Raw genomic sequence first — 18,930 nt, forward strand, 5'->3', positions numbered from 1 at the left:
GGAGCACAGGAGCATCTGCAGTATGATCCCGTTTTCATTTCTAAACGTTCACAGACCACTTGTGCGGTTGTGTAAAAGTTGTATCAGTGCTCCCCCACCCACCTCCCAAAATCTACAGAACACATGATAAACTAAGCATGCGTTGCCTGGGGCCAATTCAGTGAGGAGCAACATTCAGAGCATTGCAGATATAAATGCAAGGTGTAGAATAGAGAAACTGTAAAGAATCATGTCAGTTTCATATAAACATTTATCTGCAACATTACACGTTGTGCTCTGATGAATAGCAGCTTCCTGTTCTCTATGGCTGAGAACATGGTGGCAGAGAGACACAGGAGGCAGATTTCTGAGCAGCAGGCACTTTTAAATTCCAGGTAGCTCCATTGATTTATCATTGTAGTAAGAGAATCTAAAGAATGATGCATGCAACATTTAAAGACATCTCAATGCTATTCATGCAGGTGACGTTACTCAACGAACTTAAACTACATTCTTTAAACAGCCACAAGGCCTTGGAAACGTCCCCATTCTATTCCTAGAAATAGTATTTGATTCCAATCTATTAAATTGCCAAAAGGAATGTTGATTAAGGGAGTTCTGTGAGTGCACTGTCTTCCTAGCACAACAGATCCAGACCCTACCTGGTCTCCTGCAGCCACTGGTGGAATGCATTGGCGTGCTGCGCAAACTCCTGCCGCAGCTTGTCGTTCTCCTCCTGCCTCCTCTGCTCCTTCTGCAGCTCCAGCTCTCGTTCCTATACAGACAGAGAGACAGAGAGGGATGGAGATGGATGGATGAAGTGCTTCCCAGACATGACGTAGATCAAGACATCGGCCCCCAGAGGCCCTCATTGGTTCTGGACATAAGTAGAGCATTACAGTGGGGAATAGGACAACATTTGAGATGTGCATGTCCTCCTTACCAAGCCTGCTCCTCAGATACAGCACTAACGTATAGCCAATTCATATGGTCGTTGTCATGCCAATTGGTTGGTGATACAGCACAAACAGATCTGGGACCTTGCTACCTCCCTCCCTCTTCTCCCTTCTAACCTTGATGATCTTCTGCAGGTTCCTCCAGGTCTCTTCCAGGGCCTCCATGGTGAACCAGGTGTAAGGGTTGGACACCACCTGGTAGCTCTTGATCTGCCGGTCCAGCTCGGCCAGCTGGTTGAAGTCGGCCTGCGCCGAGCTCAGCGATGAGCGGAAGGCCTCGTGGGCGTCGCGTAGCGCCCGGATCTCCTCCAGCGAGTTGCAGCGCACCGGATCTGTCAAGTCCTCCTCAGCGTTCTCAAACCAGCTGTTGAAGGCCGATGCCTTCTTGGCAAAGGTCAGGAACAGGTCTTCCACCTGGAGACAGAAGCAAGATGGAGGTAAGAGGTCCACATCCACTAAGGTTTTTGACTTCGTAGGTGAAGGATAGTCTATTGCTGTTCAAAATTTGAACATTAACAACGATGATATCTATGAATAGTAGTCATGATATCCTCATCGTAAGTTAAATGACAATTATCCGTCATCATAGTCTTTACATACCTTCCTGAAGTGTTCCTGGGCCTCCAGCAGTTTCTTCTTGCGGGCCTGCGAGTTGTCGAGAAGCTGGTTCCAGCGCTTCATGAGGGCAGCGTGGCGCGCCTCGATGGCCTTGGACTGGACGTGCTTGGCCGCCAGCAGCTGGTCCTTGAGGGCCGTGATGTTGGTGATACCCTCCTGCTGGAAGGCTTGCAGCCCTGCGTCAAACGTCTCCTGTGGACCCGAAGGGGGAACATGAAGCATAGGAGAACGTGTCTAGCTTTCTTGCACAAAATGGCTGCCGTAGCATCACTCATTTGGGAGCTACATACTGCTACACAGTACCTGCTTAGTGAGCAACGTCTGCACAGAGGAGAGATCTCGTCCGTAGTCATCAGTCTTCAGGCTGTTCTCCTTCTCACCTGAACAAACAACCAGACAGTATAAATTCAGTGCTACACTTAAAAATTAAACAATGCTCTCATCTTTCTGGGAACACACACAACAATCATATTGCAACACCAAAGAATGTTGAAGCCTCATCCTCTAAACCTTCCCCCTTCTCAGGTCTCAAACCGTACCGATCCAGGACTCCACCACGTCAGCCTTCCAGTTGAACTGCAAGAAGGCAGAGTTCTCATCCAGCTTGGCTTTTCTCATGGCAGCGGCCCTCTCCAGCTCAGACACCTTGCCCCGCAGGGACGCCATCTTGGCTGAGATGCTGTCCACGTGGTGGTTGTTCTAATGGAGGGACACAAGCAAAATATGCATTTAACAGTGTGGGTGAATTGACAACAGCAAAGATAAGTGGAAAATCATTGTAAAAGTTGGTATTTTTTGTGTGAACTATTGCTTAAACACTATTTCAGCTGGTACCGGTTGAAGAGACGGAAAGTCTATTTATTTGATATTTTATAATTTTCTATACGACAACAGTATTGTCAGTGTTTACCTTCTTGATGAGCTCGTCTCCGTTGGAACACACGTCATTCACTCTGTCCCTGTGCACGGAGAAGTCAGTCTCAAACGCCTCATGCTTCTTCAACAGGCCCTGCACAGCAGCCAGGGTATCCCCGTAGTCTTCACTTCCCACCAGGTTCAGCTTCTCGTTAATCCAGGCTTCCTCCTCTTCAACATTCGCAACAAACTGCTGGTACTCCAGCGACTCCTCCAGCCTCTGTCCCCTGATCACACACACAGAGGCACACACAGATTAACACTCAACATCAATAAATGTTTAAAATGATAATGGTGTTTCATTGCAAAGCAGGCCTGGGAATATGTGTGTGTGTGTGTCAGAATGTATACGCGTGTCTGTGTTCCTAGTCTAACCTGGCTGCAGCCAGGTCCTTCAGCTCCGTCCAGTGCTCCTCAAACTGGGCCAGCCTCTGCTCAATCTCATCCTGGCCGATGGTGTTGTCATCGGACAGCTTCTTCCCTGTGTCCTGCACAGACTGGATGGCCGGCTCATGGGCCCCCAACTCAGCTTCCAGCCTCTTGTGTTTCTTCCTCAGATTCTGCACTCCTGTCAAATCACGTCCATAGTCCTCCGAACTCACTAGCAATTTCTTTTCTCTGGATAGAGAACAGGGAGTGAAAGAGAGAGTGTGATTACTAACAATGTCTCAACATCGAAAAACCCTCAGACGTTGACTTGCATCCATTCCTCCACAACTCCAGGCGGCGCTCTTACTTGATCCAAGACTCCTCGTCGTCCAGGTCCCTGAAGAACTGGTGCAGGCGGTGCGACTCGTTGAGCTTTGCACGGCGGCCAGTGGCCATGCTCTTGATCTTGGCGAAGCGTCCATTGACGGCGTCACGCTTGTCCTTAACCTGGGTGGGGTCGAAGGCCGTGCTGGCCGTCAGGCTGTCAGCCTGGCCGTTCAGGTCCTTCAGACGATCCTGTGGACGGACAGAAAGATGTTCAAAGCACTAGACTGAACTCAGTGGATGCCTTTGTACAAAAACATGCATCATAGACTTGGAAGTTGTTCAACAAAGGACACTTGGTTTGGTAGCCGTCGAAAGCTTTCAGTCCGAGGCAGCGTCACCTTTCAGCCAGTCAGCATATAAAGGTGTGTAATCTGACAGATCCTTTAGTACATCAAGGCCCCCAGCTGAGCCCAGCATCAATCCCGGTTTCACAGAGATACGGAGATGTTGAATACATTACCTCATGAGCAGAGATGTCGGCTTCCAGAAGCTGGTGTTTCTTCAGCAGGTTGTTGACTGAGGCCAGGTCTTTGCCATAATCCTCAGAGGCAAGAAGGGCCTCGACCTACAGAGAGAAAACAAGAGGAGATAAAAATATTTTTTTCCAAATCTAATCTCAGCCTCTTCTTTTGTTTTTGTTTTCCTACAGCACAGGTAGGCTAATGGGTTAACAAGTCAAATCCATTTAAATAAGAAAACTAAATAGCCTGACAGAATCTCAGATCCAGAGGTGATGTTGCCTTTTTGGGTGTCTGTCCAGTACTTAATCTATGCAGGTCTCAGATAAATCCTATTGAACATCAAGGTTTTCAGTACAGAATACACAATTTCTCATCACAGACCAATTATCAGCATCTTTAACTTTGAGAATTGTGTGGTGGATGGAGATTTGAAATTAGATGAAAGTAGTCTCATATTGACATCTAGAAAATATGTTTATTTTTTTCATTATTTTACCTCAGAGAGCCAGAAGTCAAAGTCCTTGATGCCAGTGTTGAAGTTCTGCTGCTTGTTGGCTTCTTTCAGCTTCTGGCTCTTCTCTGCCGACTTGTTCACCAGGAACTGCCACTGCTCGTCCAGGGCACCCAGACGCGACTGGTGAAACACACACCCAGGTTAGATACCCAGCTTTGGAACAATAGATGTTGAATGAGGCAAGAATCGGTTCACGTAGCTTGAATGCCATAGGAACAGTTAACATTCTGTCTGCAATGTTATCACCATATTTTTTCTCAAAGGCTTTCATCCTTGAAGTGGCATTGTAGAAGTACATATAAACTCAGTTTCACAATTCCTGACATTTAATCCTAGTAAAAATTCCCTGTCTTGGGTCAGTTAGGATCACCACTATTTTAAGAATGTGAAATGTCAGAATAATTGTAGAGAGAATTATTTATTTCAGCTTTTATTTCTTTCATCACATTCCCAGTGGGTCAGAAGTGTACATACATTCAATTAGTATTTGGTAGCATTGCCTTTAAATTGTTTAACTTGGGTCAAACATTTCAGGTAGCCTTCCACAAGCTTCCCACAATAAGTTGGGTGAAATGTGGCCCATTCCTCCTGACAGAGCTGGTGTAACTGAGTCAGGTTTGTAGGCCTCCTTGCTCGCACACGCCTTTTTCAGTTCTGCCCACAAATTTTCTATGGGATTGAGGTCATGGCTTTGTGATGGCCACTCCAATACCTTGACTTTGTTGTCCTTCAGCCATTTTGCCACAACTTCGGAAGTATGCTTGGGGTCATTGTCCATTTAGAAGACCCATTTGCAACCAAGCTTTAACTTCCTGACTGATGTCTTGATATGTTGCTTCAATATATCCACATAATTCTCCTTCCTCATGAAGCCATCTATTTTGTGAGCAAAGCACCCTCACAACATGATGCTGCCACCCCCATGCTTCATGGGATGGTGTTCTTCGGCTTGCAAGCTTCAACCTTTTTCCTCCAAACATAACGATGGTCATTATAGCCAAACAGTTCTATTTTTTTTTCATCAGACCAGAGGACATTTCTCCAAAAAGTACGGTCTTTGTCCCCATGTGCAGTTGCAAACCGTAGTCTGGCTTTTTTATGGCAGTTTTGCAGCAGTGGCTTCTTCCTTGCTGAGCGTCCTTTCAGGTTATGTCGATTTATAGGACTCATTTTGCTGTGGATATGGATACATTTGTACCGGTTTCCTCCAGAATCTTCACAAGGTCCTTTGCTGTTGTTCTGGAATTGATTTGCACTTTTCGCACCAAAGTACGTTCATCTCTAGGAGACAACGCGTCTCCTTCCTGAGCGGTATGACGGCTGCGTGGTCCCATGCTGTTTATACTTGCGTGCTATTGTTTGTACAGATGAACGTAGTACCTTCAGGCATTTGCAAATTTCTCCCAAGGATGAACCAGACCTGTGGATGTCTACCATTTTTCTTCTGAGGTCTTGACTGATTTCTTTTGATTTTCCCATGATGTCAAGCAAAGAGGCACTGAGTTTGAAGGTAGGCCTTGAAATACATCCACAGGTACACCTCCAATTGACTCAAATTATGTCAATTAGCCTATCAGAAGCTTCTAAAGCCATGACATCATTTTCAGGAATTTTCTAAGCGGTTTAAAGGCACAGTCAACTTAGTGTATGCAAACTTCTGACCCACTGGAATTGTGATACAGTGAATTATAAGTGAAATAATCTGTCTGTAAACAATTGTTGGAAAAATGACTTGTGTCATGCAAAGTAGATGTCCTAACCGACTTTCCAAAACTATAGTTCGTTAACAAGAAATTTGTGGAGTGGTTGAAAAATGAGTTTTAATGACTCCGACTTCAACTGTATGTAAAAAAAAAATTGTTATACTTACAAGTAAGATGTGTATGTATCGTAACAAGTATAACGTGTATGTATAGCAACAAGTATAAAGTGTATGTATAATAAGTACGATTAAAGACAGTGTGTGTACCTGAACCGCATCCTCACTGCCGGAGCAGGCCCCTCTATGGATGAGGGCGTTGCCAGTGTCGATAACCCCACGGATGCGGTCTGCGTTGGCATGCAACTCCGCCTCGAAGGCCTGGTGCTTCTGGTGCTTACTCTGAGCTCAGGCAGGGGAAGGGGGGAGAGAGCAGGAGTGAGAACTATGGGAGGCAGTGGGTTGGTGGTGGATGGGTGACATCTCCCTTAGATTGTGTGAAAACACAATCCGGTAGGCTACTTAGAAATAATGCGTTGGTAAGGGTTGATGTACAATTTGAAAATAAGGAGGCTGAGTACATGTATATATATTAGAATGGCACTTTTATAAGTGGCAGTCATTTTTCATGCATGTTTGTGTTTGTGGAGAGTAAACTTGGGGCTATTGTTTATGATATATACACATATAAATACACATATAAATACACTAAGTCTACATCCAGGAGATGACTGTAGGACAAAATCCACACAAAAGGTGAGGTCATACATAAAAAATAAAAAAAAGATGCTCACAAATGTGAAATTCAGACACCACCAAATGAGGACAGACAATGTGTCGGACTGACTTCTACAAGACAAGACACACCAAGGTGACAAACACAAAATGGAGTTGGAACAGACCCACAACGGGGCCATGACAAATTTTACTTTTCAAGAGTACCTAGAAGAGGTCAGGGTCTTTTCAAAACTCGTTCCACAATGTTTTTACACACCGAGAGAGAGCAAACAAAAAAAACACTTATGCGAGGTGTCTGAGCTAGGGCTGTGGCGGTCACGAAATTGTCAGCCGATGATTGTCAACTGGTCGGTCTCACGGTAATTGACCGTTAATTAACAAACACATTTAGCATCTCCTGGCTTCCACACATAGCCTACAAGCCATTTTAAAAAGTCTAATAAATCCATGTAATATAGCCTATACCTTCACAATGAATCCATTATTTATTTTAGACAGGTCTAAAGAAGCATGATATGAATAAAATGTGGTCTGTCAGAATAAAAGAATAGCATACTCTGAGTTGTCCTTATGTTAGAACCTGATGTGTCTATGCCAAATGGCTGTGGGCTATACTAGTTCATTTAGCAGACAAGATTCACTTATAATTGCGTAGCATTATTTAATATTATTTTATAGTATACAATTGAACAAAGCTGAATAAAATATAAATATTTTCTCCAAACGATTTGAGGGAGTGCGCATATATATGCGGCTATTCTGTGTTGAGCGGTTAACAAATAAATAGGTACTCCTACATGCTTAATTTAGAGTTATTAATGTAACTTTAGTTGTTCTACAAACATTGGGCTGGCTATATGTTTAGATTTTTACTACATTGTAAGGCTGCATGATGCGACTCATGATGATTTGAAAAAAGTTGCTTGAAAGGCATGAGCCCTGCAATGCGCACCTCGTAGTAGGCTATAAGCGTGAATGTTTCATTAGTGGAAAACCCCATTTTCAAAAGTGACCGCAAATGCAATTATGCATGTATTGCTTTTATTATAAAGGTGCATTTTAAATGGTGAAAATTATCTTCCCCAAACTTGAAACTCTTGCGCTGCTTATGTACGCCTGTTAGGATCTACACCCCTTGGAAAGCGGATTAATGTGCTTCATTTTAAGAAGTTATTTGGCCACTTTAGTTGTAATACAAACCTTATTAAAACATATAGGCCTATGGGCTAGGCTACATGAGGTGTGCGACTATGATTAGAAAAGGTCGCAAGTGATAATATATAATTAACAAGTGATAGTCTGATTGGTGACAATATTAGCCTTTTCTTGATTTAATCTTGTCTTTACATATAGTAAATAATCGATGAGACATTGGACCATTATCATGCACCTGTATGGAAACAGGGCAGCGGAAAAAAGACATGTCATATATGCACTTGAATAGCGAATGGAGGACACTTTTCCCTGTGGTTTATTTTCATGCCAGACAGGTAGGCTATACTCCTGTTGTAAATATAAGCAATGTGCTTAATATTAGGAAAGTTGAGAAATAAATATGCTAGGCCTAGCCTATAGAAAGCTGATCGGATGCTCCTTTTTTTAGTAGAGACCATCACTGTTTTCTCATGCAATTGCATAGTCTATAGAAAAGTTACAACATGAGCTCAAAGTCTTTGATTAGATTTTCGATTACATTTGCATTGATGTCAGAGTGATTAGAGGGACAATAGAGTGCCGAGTACAAGGCAGTTAGCAAGTTTGGTAGGCTACTAATGACCATCAGCAGAATCAGAGCTTGGAGAAGCCTAATTACTGTGACTAAACGGTCATGTGGAATTTGACTGGTGACCGCCGGTGTGGCGGTAATACGGTCACCGCAACAGTCCTAGTCTGAGCTATCGTTGATGTTTGATAGATCTTTGGCAATACTTATTTTACAGCTAAAGTATGTTTTTTGTTCACAACCATGGCTGCTGCTAGCTTACATATCTCTATGATAAGTCTCTACATTAGCTACAATAAGGCAAGGCGCAACAAGTCTAAGCTGGAGGTCTCCTCTCTCTCCCTCTCAGGTCAATGTATTTGATACACCACAGATTTGCTAAATTCACATTTACATTGACAGTTTTGATAGATGGAAGCAGCGTTTTCTTTTTTTTACATTAAACATTTTATAAAATTATATATCAAGTTTCTGTTTTATTAAGATCAGAACATGTTTAGACATTTTTCAAGATTTATAGGAATATCTTAACAAAAGCAACAATATGTGGAGCGTGTTTGAAGATGACCATACCTCAAACAAGCAAAAAAAGAAAGAAAACCACAAAATATGGAAGCCACGACCAGCAACTACACAAAGTGACATTTACTAAAATAACAGAACTACAGTCATGTACAAACATGTGCGTTGATGGCAGAAGATGGGGAGGATGAACACATGAATGAAACCCATACAAAAAAGAAGCAGACACTCGCGAGTGCAGAGGAACACGGAAAATAGACGGACGGGATGGCGTTCTACATCAGACAAGGCAACAGACGCGGACATGTAACAGGAAACCTACTTTGGATGTTAGTTTAGCTGACACACTATTCAACTTACCAGCAGCTTCGACAGCTATAAACAAGACAATAAAACAGAGAGATTCAGTCCCATATAGACACAACACATGGGGTTGGTTCAGTAGTCACAGGAGTAGAAGTAGTAGTCATTGTTAACAAGGAGCAACAAGACATTAAACTGCAGTATTAAAACCACTGGCAAGTTAGATGTCATTCAACGTATATTAACAAACCCTCACTCAAAATTGGTTAACCATCTATTGAAACCAAAATACAATGAATTAAGTCATTATTTGATCGTGATCTATTGAACAGGTCAAAGTGTTTCATCCGACAAGAAAGTCTTGACAGGCTAGGTAAAAATTAACCCTAACCACTGCCAGAGTGGCAGATATGTGTTATCCTACTAATGGGTATGGGGCAGTAGGGTAAACTGACCCTAAATATGTTGATGGGGCAGCCCATTGAGATGGTTAGAGGGCGTACTTCCCATGGTAAAATTCTTCCATGGAGCTGCCCATGCTTATCATTGCCTTTTGTGGCAAATGTGCCCTCTATGGGGCAGCGTGCTCAAACCTCTAAGGGTGGAGCCCTGAGTTGCTGCTAGCCAATCCTGTACCTGGATGTTGGTGGGGTCCTTATAGGACTCGTCTGTAGCTGTCTGCAGCTTCTCGCTGATCCAGGCCTCTATCTCGTCCACGTCGCGGCTGAACTGCTGCAGCGTCTGGGACTCGCCCAGCTTGGAGCGCTTCTCAATCATCTGAGCCTTCAGACGGCGCCACCTACAGGCCGGGAGGACAAACACTTAAGATTGGAGCAACAACGAACAGGCAGACAATTACACACAAAGATGCCCACAAAGTCACACACACGGTCATCAAAAAGAGAAAGACTGACCTGTCCAGGACTTCATTGCGACGGTTGAATATCTCTGGTTTGGCATAATGATCAGCGCCAACCAGCTGGTCTGCAAAGGACTGCAGAGCAGCGATCTTCTCCTCCTGCACGTTGATGGCCTTGTCAAAGTCCTCATGTTTCTTGATGAGAGCCTCCACGCTGTCCAGGGAGTCACCCTTGTCGTCGCTGGCCAGGAAGGCCTCGCGAGCCGCCATCCAGTTCTCAGCCTGTTCACAGTCACGGTTGAACAGCTGAGGGAGGAGAGCAGAGAGAGAGTGGAAAAGAAAGAGGTTATTCACTGGCAATGGATGTTGTATAGAAGCTAGTAATTGTTGTCATAAACTGGTGAACTTAGATTACACACACACACAATAGATTAGGCCTTGTTCAAAAGGTGTCAGGTCTGGTGCAACGGAACATACACTTATGGGGACACAGAAACATGTCCTTGAGTCCAAATAACCAAAAGCCACTGAGACAAGATGTTCGGTTTTGGAAGGATTCATCTGGTACTCTTAAAATGTCCCAGAAGTAAAGATCAGCAAGAGTAGATTTCTAAGAGGAGGTTTCTAACAGAGGGTTTCTAAGAGGTTTCTAACAGAGGGTTTCTAAGAGGAGGTTTCTAAGAGGGGGTTTCTAAGAGTGTGTATGCCTGCATTTATACCTGGAGCTCTAGGCACTGGTCGAGCATCATTCGTCTCTGCACCCAGGCCTTCTCCAGGTCTGCCCTCTCGTGGTCCAAGGCCTCCAGCTTCTGCTGGATCTCAGGGCTGGCGTAGTGGCCGCGCGCCAACAGCTGCTGGCCAAACTGCTCAAAGGCCTGGAAGGTGCCCGCACGGGCGTCGATCTCAGTACGGTGCTCCTGGAGAGAAGACGGGGAATGTAAGAAGGTGTATTTGATGGACGAGAACTTGTGTGTGTGTCTATGTGGGATCAGACTTATCTGGTGTCCGTAAGGAGACAGTGGATGGACGGTACCAGTGCAGTGTGTGTATATGTGTAGAGGCAGTACCTGGTGTCTCTCTAGCAGGGCCTCAGCCCCGGTCACGTCCTTGGCCAGCTCTTCTGAGGACACCAGGCCTCGGATGCCGTTGATCCAGGACATGAGGTCCCTGAAGTCGGAGAGGAAGCGCTGCAGGTCGTGGGAGTTGCCTAGCTTATCCTTTCGCTGGTCAGCGCGCCCCACCAGGCTGCTCCAGGCCGTATTGAGCTCTGTGCACTTCTCCTGGATGTCGTCCACCGCCTCCGGGTGGGACTGGATCAGACGCTCCGCTGTCTCCCCCAGGGAGTTCACCTGGAACCGGAAGGAAAAGGGTCAGTATCGTCTTTAAACAGCAGAGCAACGAAAGTGTGTGAGTGTGTGTGTGTGTTTGAGAGTGACTGTGTTCCCTCTCACCTTATCTCCCAGGGCGGCCAGGTCTCTCTCAAAGCCCTCGTGTTTGCGCTGAAGGGCCTGAACGCTGGCCAGGTCGTGGCCATAGTTGTCTGTGTTCAGCGCCTGGTTCTTCTCCTCGATCCACTCCTTGGTCTCATCTGCATCCCTGAGGATAACAAAAAAGCAGCCATTTCAATTTTGACTCAACACCAGCCATTTTGTTTCATGTGCGTCGTAATATTCAAATCCACCCACTGTTTCTTGCTCTCAACTGTGTGTGTGTGTGTGTGTGTACCTGTGGAACCGCTGCACTTCGTGGGCACTACCCAGCATGTTGCTCCTCTCCTCGGCCAGCTGCTGCAGGGATCTCCAGCGGTTGTTCAGCTCCTACAAACACACCCCCGGAAATGTATCACCCAATCACAGAGCTAGATGGAGCTTCGCCAGGAGTCAATCACTCCCATGAGGCCTCTACCCAGGTTTCTGGAACCCAGTGCTCCAATTTAGCTGAATGTTTTAATGTATTGGTAAGTTACTTATTTTCAGGATTTTATGATATTTAGACTATTGGTTGTATATCCTCCAGGTTAGGATAAATTCCATTTGAACTCAATAAATGAAAAATATATATATTTCATTTATTAGTCGAATATGAACTCGTTTGCATTGACAGTTACAATGGAGCCCAATCCTAGTAATCTTGACTTAAACTGATATCAGTGGTGAATATCAATCGTGAGTCAGTGAAAGTGCTCAATGATTCAGTTTGTGCTCTGTGTGTTTGACAGAGAGACTGACGTAAAAGGTGGGTGTTGAACACAGATGAGGGGTTGGTGACGAGGAAGAAGGTAAGTCAGACAGGGAGAGGGATGCATGGTGATGAGAACACACAAAATGCTAGGGTTACAAAGATGGTGTTGAGGCATATTTCAATGCCTTTTTGTAACAGCCATCCTTCCTTCTGAAAACAAATAACAATGGTTAAAGAAGAGGGGGATGAGACAAATGAAAACTGGAACGAGGGACAAGGCCATTCAATGACATCGGTCACATGATTAGAACAAAAAAGCGATGTAAGGAGTGTGGACACGGAGACCAGACCCGATCAGGACGATGTGCAATACAATGGAACTACAGGACGACAACGAACGCACGGCAAGACCACAATGAGACTGTTGATGGAAGGGCTTAGTCTCCCAAACAAACACGATGCAGGTATGAGACGAGCCAGGAGAACATAATGCAAGGGAGGAGCAGGGGGCGGGATCAGGGGCGGGACAGATGGAGTGGTCTTTAAAAATCTTACCTTGATAGTATTAAAGTTAGCCGTCGTTTGAACAGCCAAGCGTACATTCTACAATCAAAGATGAAAAAACCAGATCAGAAAGGAGGGAGGAGAGGAAAAGGGGGGAGGAGGGAAGGAGGATTTGGACAATAACAGAAAACACCACACTGGTCACCATGTTAGCGCAGCAGGGAGGTAAAAGCTGCCCACGTCTTTACACGGTTGCCCAAGAGACAACCGGCACCATGGCAATAGAAGACCAGCAGAACCTGAAGTGGACACTGACCCCTAAAGTGGACACTGAACCACAACGTGGACTGCTACACATACAGTGCACTAGGTAATATGGACATTTATGTGCAGGGTGTGTCCATAGAGAGACATATAATACTGTGTTGTAATTCTATTTATATGGGTGAGTCAACATGTGTCTGCTTTGGTCTTTTCAGGCTGCTTTACATTTAAAAATGACCTGATTTTGAGGAATAATGTTTACCCTAATGAGTAAACAGCTAGTAAGTAAACAGAGTAGCTACTTAACAGTGGAGTACAGGTACTCTACTGTCTTTTATAAACTGGGTGGTTCGAGCCCTGAATGCTGATTGGCTGACAGCCGTGGTATATCAGACCGTAGACCACGTGTATGACAAAACATGTATTTTTACTGCTCTAATTACATTGGTAACCAGTTTATAATAGCAATAAGGTACCTCAGGGGTTTGTGGTATATGGCCAATATACAACGGCTAAGGGCTGTATCCAGGCACTCCGTGTTGCGTCTTACGTAAGAACAGCCATATACCACCCCCTCAGGCCTTATTGTTTAAGTAAACTTGAAAGATAGAATGGCGAGTACCACTGCCAGGTCTTCCATTCGTTTGTCTCTTGTTTGTGTTAACAAATACATCTTACATTAACTGATGTAAGCTCCTATGAACAAGGCTGAGTTAGTGGGCATGATTTAGGTTCATTCAAATAGTTTTGACTCCCACTGTGTCAAAACCCACAATACAGTTCAATCATGCTCAGGTACATATGACAGGTCCAGATTGACAGGCTGCTGCATGCTGTCCAATCTTAGCAGTTGATGTCTGTTATGGACTAAAACAACATTAAAATAAGGTCGGGACACAAAATGTTTTGTTTGGAAGCACATGAAATCATGTTGATTGGTCATGTTGTCAGAAGACGAGCGTCTTACCTTCCATGGAGAGGCATTCTTGTTATCACCCTCATCCTGTTGGAACAAAGAGCGTAATTTGGGTTGACGTTGATGGCACATCTATACATTCTGATTGCATTAACTTTCCTTACCAGTATAATGTATTGCAACTGTGAAATTGTCTTACCTGGCCAGGAGCAGATCCCAGCATCACTTGTTCCTAGAGAGAGGAGAGAAAGAAGACGAGAGAAATGTTTCCATAAACTCAGATGTGTAAGCTGTTTCAAATAATGTACCAAATTATTTTTTACAAATCCTCATAACATTCACTCCATATGCCTTTATCATTGACATCTAATATGAAAAGTATTTAATATCGCTGCAGTGGTTGGCTACACCATCCTACCTGAGCTTGCACCATGGTTGCCTCCTCGGCCATCAGGCCCTCAGACTCCAGCTCAGACGCCACCTTATTGATGTCCCTCAGACGAGACTCATTGGCCTTCAGGTCCTGGGAGTCAAACAGACAGAAGACAAGACAGTCAACACAAAACTCATACCAGTATTCACCAATGTACTGGGTGAGATGGGCCAGCATAGATTAGAAGAACTGAGTAAGTATAATGCACACATTGCTCCTGTGCTTGAACATGCTTTTTAAATGCTTCTTAGTCCAGTAAGTAATCTAGTGTCCATCTCCTACTCCTGGCGGCCATGTTGTGTGCGGCATACCTTCTGGAAGTCATCAAACTTCTTCTGCAGCACCTCCACCTGCTCCAGGTCGGAGCCCACCTCCTCATTGGTGAGGGCTCCCTCCTTCTCGTTAATCCACTGCTGCAGTTCGTTGGCCTCGCGGAACAGCATGAACTTCTTGCAGCTCTTCTCCAGCATGTCCTTGCGCTTCTCGCCCAGCTCCTGGAGAGTTCCGTACCTAAAAATACAGGATAAAGGCTTTCAGAATTCCCTGTGTGAGGGGGAGACTGGGTAGTGGAAATAACGCTGAAGTGTCAATACATGATGATTTACAGGGAGAACTGAGAGCACTAGGGTTGTTGCCAAAATTATATTTCAATTTGGATTAATAATTGAGCAAATCTTTAAATACCGGTAGACCTCCCGGGTCAGCCCTAAAGTGCACACCTCTCCACAGTGATAGCTGATGTGTGGTGAGCTTTCTGGCACAGCACAAAATGGCTGCCATGGCATCCCTCAGGTGGTTGCTACACATTGGTGGTGGATGAAGTGATTCCCCCTTACTATGCTCACAATTTCATAAGATGCCATCGGAATGACATAATCAGCCAGGTTTGTAACATGGCTGTCTATGATGCAGAGTGAAAAACACGTCTATACGCTCTCATGGAAAAATAAAATGCAAGTGAGAGCTCATGACACCCACAGGCAAGCTGGGAGAAAAAAGGAGTGAGAAAGCCAGAGATGAAGCTTCTATCCTTCTGTTGAATAGAAAGACGTGTTGAATAGAAGATGAGAAGAGAGAGAGAGAGAGAGAGAGAGAGAGAGAGAGAGAGAGAGAGAGAGAGAGAGAGAGAGAGAGAGAGAGAGAGAGAGAGAGAGAGAGAGAGAGAGAGAGAGAGAGAGAGAGGAGAGAGCACACTGGAATCACAGTCACAAGGACCACAACATCGACATGGGTATTGATTGACATGAGTATTGATTGAGGGAGTGGCAGGAATGGCAAATGGCTTTGCCCGTGGCGATGCGTGGTGGCTTCGCAAACACGACACCTACGGGGACACTGGTCCTACTCACAGTTCCTCCACCTGCTTCATGCGTACAGACACACTGCACGCCTCCTTGGCCAACGGCCTGCTCAGTCCAGACATGACATGCGCAGGCAGGCAGGCGTTAGTGGTTAGAGAGAGAAACAGAGATAGATGGAGAAAAAGGCAAAAGGCCGTTAGTGATAGAGAGAGAGAAAAAAGTGTGACACTCTGGGCTGTTTCACTAAGGAATAGAAAGGGAGAGAACGAGACAGAAAAGGGAGAGAGAGAGACAGAAAAGGGGAGCAAGACTGGGGCATCAAAGAGGTAAATGTTATTAGGTTGAGCTCACATGGACATTTCTTCAAATCAGGAAACGTTAGAACACAGAATACACAGTTAATTAACCCATTAGGGACAACACGTCCTAAGTTAAAGGGGTAAAAGTGGTAAATAACTATACAGAGATGCAGGAGTGTACTGAAGAGAAGTACTGGGGATAGGGTATTTTGGGACTGGCTTAGGTGGAGGGAATAGAAGTAGTCCCTTACTGGTTCTCGATCTGATCCTGGCGCAGGCCGATGCTGCCCTGCTCATCCAGCAGGTTCTCTCTGGAAGAGGACTGGGTGGGATCCAACTTCTTGACGTAGGCTGCCGGAACAAAACCCTGGCGGTCGTTCACCTCCACCTTCCACCAGTCCTACAGCAGGGGAGAGAGGGCAGGTCAGGAGAAAGGACCACAGGAGAAGACATGCTCTTTTTATCCCCCATAAAATATAGAGATATGTCCCATACTATCTTGCCTATATCCTTCCAATTCTTTCCGTTCTACATCAACTGCCTAGTCATGGGTATGACCTAGTAGTTGTTTCCGGTACAAGGCTTTTGTTCATCTCGCTAAGATGCTGTGTGTGTGTGTGTGTGTGTGTGTGTGTGTGTGTGTGTGTGTGTGTGTGTGTGTGTGTGTGTGTACCTTGTTAGTGCTGTTGAGCAGGGTGAGGATGTCTCCCTTCTTCATGGTGACCTCGCGGGGGCTCTTCTCCTGGTAGTCATAGAGGGCCAGCACCAGCTCTTTACCCGTCTCATCATCGGTGGGAGCCACTTGTTGCTGCAGGTGAGATGAAAAATAAGGATTATAGGTGTAATCTAGAAGATGGCAACATAAACATATCAGGTTGTGTATATGATAGACCGGGAGTAGTAAAGAAATTATTGATTTGTTGGACCTCTGGTTCTCATATGTTTGCATGGATGAGAAACACAGTTTTATTATCCAAAGAACGCGGACTAGCTAGTTAAGGCATTCATCAGCTGTCAAATGGTTCATATCCATTTTACAATAATGCTAAAGATACAATGTGGGTTCCAGACTTACCCTACAGGTTTGGGCCTGCTCCTTCAGAGCCTGGATGCTGCTTCCATAGGCACTCAGGTCAGACATCAGGGCTTCGTGTTTCTTTAGCAGGGCCTGGGGAAGAACAGAGAGGGGTGAGTGTCATCTCCACTTTACATCCTCCAACCTTCTACATCCAAACCTATCCTCAAACAATAAAGTATTCATTAATTAATTCACCTCCTTAATTTACCCACCTAGATAGTCAAATGTCCCTCTCCGCCTCTCTTACCTCAGCAGAGTCCTCGTCCTTGCCGTAGTCGGGGCTGCCCACAATGGGCTCCTTCTCCCTCATCCAGGACTCTGCCTCGTTGGCGTCGGCAAAGTACTGCTGGGCCTGCAGCGAATCCTCCAGGTCCTGCCTGCGCTGCCCGGCCTTGCCCTTCAGGGTGTCCCAGCGGCCGTTCAGCTCCTCCAGCTTCACCTTCACCTCCTCTCCGGCAAAGTGACCTAGTGGGGACCACGGGGAGAGGGGGCTAGTTTATTTATTGGAGGGAAAATCATTGAGAAAAATATATTTTACAATAACGACCTGGAGAGCGGGGTTGGGACAATTCCATTTCAGTTCAGCCAATTCGGGAAGTTGATTTAAATTCAAATCAAATTGTATTGGTCATAAACACATATTTATCAAATGTTATTGTGGGTGTAGCGAAATGCTTGTGTTCCTAGATCCAACAGTGCAGTAGTATATAACAATTCACAACAATACACACAAATCTAAAAGTTAAAGAATGGAATTAAGAAAAATATCAATATTAGGACGAGCAATGTCGGAGTGGCAATGACTATAATACAGTAGATAGAATACAGTATATAAACTCAACAAAAAAGGAAACGTCCTCACTGTCAACTGTGTTTATTTTCAACAAATTTAACAACTGTAAATATTTGTATGAACATAGGATTCAACAACAGACATAAACTGAACAAGTTCCACAGACATGTGACTAACAGAAATGGAATAATGTGTCCCTGAACAAAGGGGGGGGGGTCAAAATCAAAAGTAACAGTCAGTATCTGGTGTGGCCACCAGCTGCATTAAGTACTGCAGTGCATCTCCTCCTCATGGACTCCACCAGATTGCTGTGAGATGTTACCCCACTCTTCCACCAAGGCACCTGCAAGTTCCCGGACATTTCTGGGGGGAATGGCCCTAACCCTCACCCTCCGATCCAACAGGTCCCAGACGTGCTCAATGGGATTGAGATCCAGGCTCTTCGCTGGCCAAGGCAGAACACTGACATTCCTGTCTTGAAGGAAATCATGCACAGAACGAGCAGTATGGCTGGTGGCATTGTCATGCTGGAGGGTCATGTCAAGATGAGCCTGCAGGAAGGGTACCACATGAGGGAGGAGGATGTCTTCCCTGTAATGCACAGCGTTGAGAATGCCTGCAATGACAACAAGCTCAGTCCGATGATGCTGTGAAACACCGCCCCAGACCATGACGGACCCTACACCTCCAAATCGATCCCGCTCCAGAGCACAGGCCTCGGTGTAACGCTCATTCCTTCGACGATAAACGCGAATCCGACCATCACCCCCTGGTGAGACAAAACCGCGACTCGTCAGTGAAGAGCACTTCTTGCCAGTCCTGTCTGGTCCAGCGACGGTGGGTTTGTGTCCATAGGCGACGTTGTTGCCGGTGATGTCTGGTGAGGACCTGCCTTACAACAGGCCTACAAGCCCTCAGTCCAGCCTCTTTCAGCCTATTGCTGACAGTCTGAGCACTGATGGAGGGATTGTGTGTTCCTGGTGTAACCCAGGCAGTTGTTGTTGCCATCCTGTACCTATCCCACAGGTGTGATGTTCGGATGTACCGATCCTGTGCAGGTGTTGTCACACGTGGTCTGCCACTGCAAGGACGATCAGCTGTCCGTCCTGTCTCCCTGT

At 45.3% G+C, this 18,930-nt stretch overlaps 1 protein-coding gene across 8 annotated transcripts in view; it reads right to left on the minus strand.

The window, feature by feature from the left end:
• Window positions 1–18,930, minus strand: part of sptan1 (spectrin alpha, non-erythrocytic 1) — a 54,002-nt gene that overhangs the window by 5,489 nt on the left and 29,583 nt on the right. For 4 of the 8 annotated variants that reach the window (XM_014142961.2, XM_014142951.2, XM_014142937.2 and 1 more), the window contains exons 16-43: window positions 17,267–17,484; window positions 17,017–17,109; window positions 16,615–16,749; window positions 16,193–16,341; window positions 15,691–15,747; window positions 14,653–14,851; window positions 14,327–14,431; window positions 14,108–14,140; window positions 13,960–13,995; window positions 12,780–12,827; window positions 11,769–11,860; window positions 11,495–11,639; window positions 11,111–11,392; window positions 10,763–10,960; window positions 10,099–10,349; window positions 9,821–9,983; window positions 9,242–9,256; window positions 6,169–6,300; window positions 4,182–4,319; window positions 3,685–3,789; window positions 3,205–3,413; window positions 2,844–3,086; window positions 2,464–2,695; window positions 2,093–2,252; window positions 1,857–1,933; window positions 1,536–1,745; window positions 1,053–1,349; window positions 642–754 (exon numbers count right to left, since the gene is read on the minus strand). In XM_014142961.2, coding sequence (XP_013998436.2) covers window positions 642–754; window positions 1,053–1,349; window positions 1,536–1,745; window positions 1,857–1,933; window positions 2,093–2,252; window positions 2,464–2,695; window positions 2,844–3,086; window positions 3,205–3,413; window positions 3,685–3,789; window positions 4,182–4,319; window positions 6,169–6,300; window positions 9,242–9,256; window positions 9,821–9,983; window positions 10,099–10,349; window positions 10,763–10,960; window positions 11,111–11,392; window positions 11,495–11,639; window positions 11,769–11,860; window positions 12,780–12,827; window positions 13,960–13,995; window positions 14,108–14,140; window positions 14,327–14,431; window positions 14,653–14,851; window positions 15,691–15,747; window positions 16,193–16,341; window positions 16,615–16,749; window positions 17,017–17,109; window positions 17,267–17,484 — 4,135 coding nt within the window. The remainder of the gene's footprint in view (window positions 1–641; window positions 755–1,052; window positions 1,350–1,535; window positions 1,746–1,856; window positions 1,934–2,092; window positions 2,253–2,463; window positions 2,696–2,843; window positions 3,087–3,204; window positions 3,414–3,684; window positions 3,790–4,181; window positions 4,320–6,168; window positions 6,301–9,241; window positions 9,257–9,820; window positions 9,984–10,098; window positions 10,350–10,762; window positions 10,961–11,110; window positions 11,393–11,494; window positions 11,640–11,768; window positions 11,861–12,779; window positions 12,828–13,959; window positions 13,996–14,107; window positions 14,141–14,326; window positions 14,432–14,652; window positions 14,852–15,690; window positions 15,748–16,192; window positions 16,342–16,614; window positions 16,750–17,016; window positions 17,110–17,266; window positions 17,485–18,930) is intronic. The other 4 variants (XM_014142982.2, XM_014142977.2, XM_014142942.2 and 1 more) reach the window with 4 other exon arrangements.

This window comes from Salmo salar, chromosome ssa01, assembly GCF_905237065.1.
Source record: "Salmo salar chromosome ssa01, Ssal_v3.1, whole genome shotgun sequence".
In the NCBI taxonomy this organism is placed as follows: domain Eukaryota; kingdom Metazoa; phylum Chordata; class Actinopteri; order Salmoniformes; family Salmonidae; genus Salmo; species Salmo salar.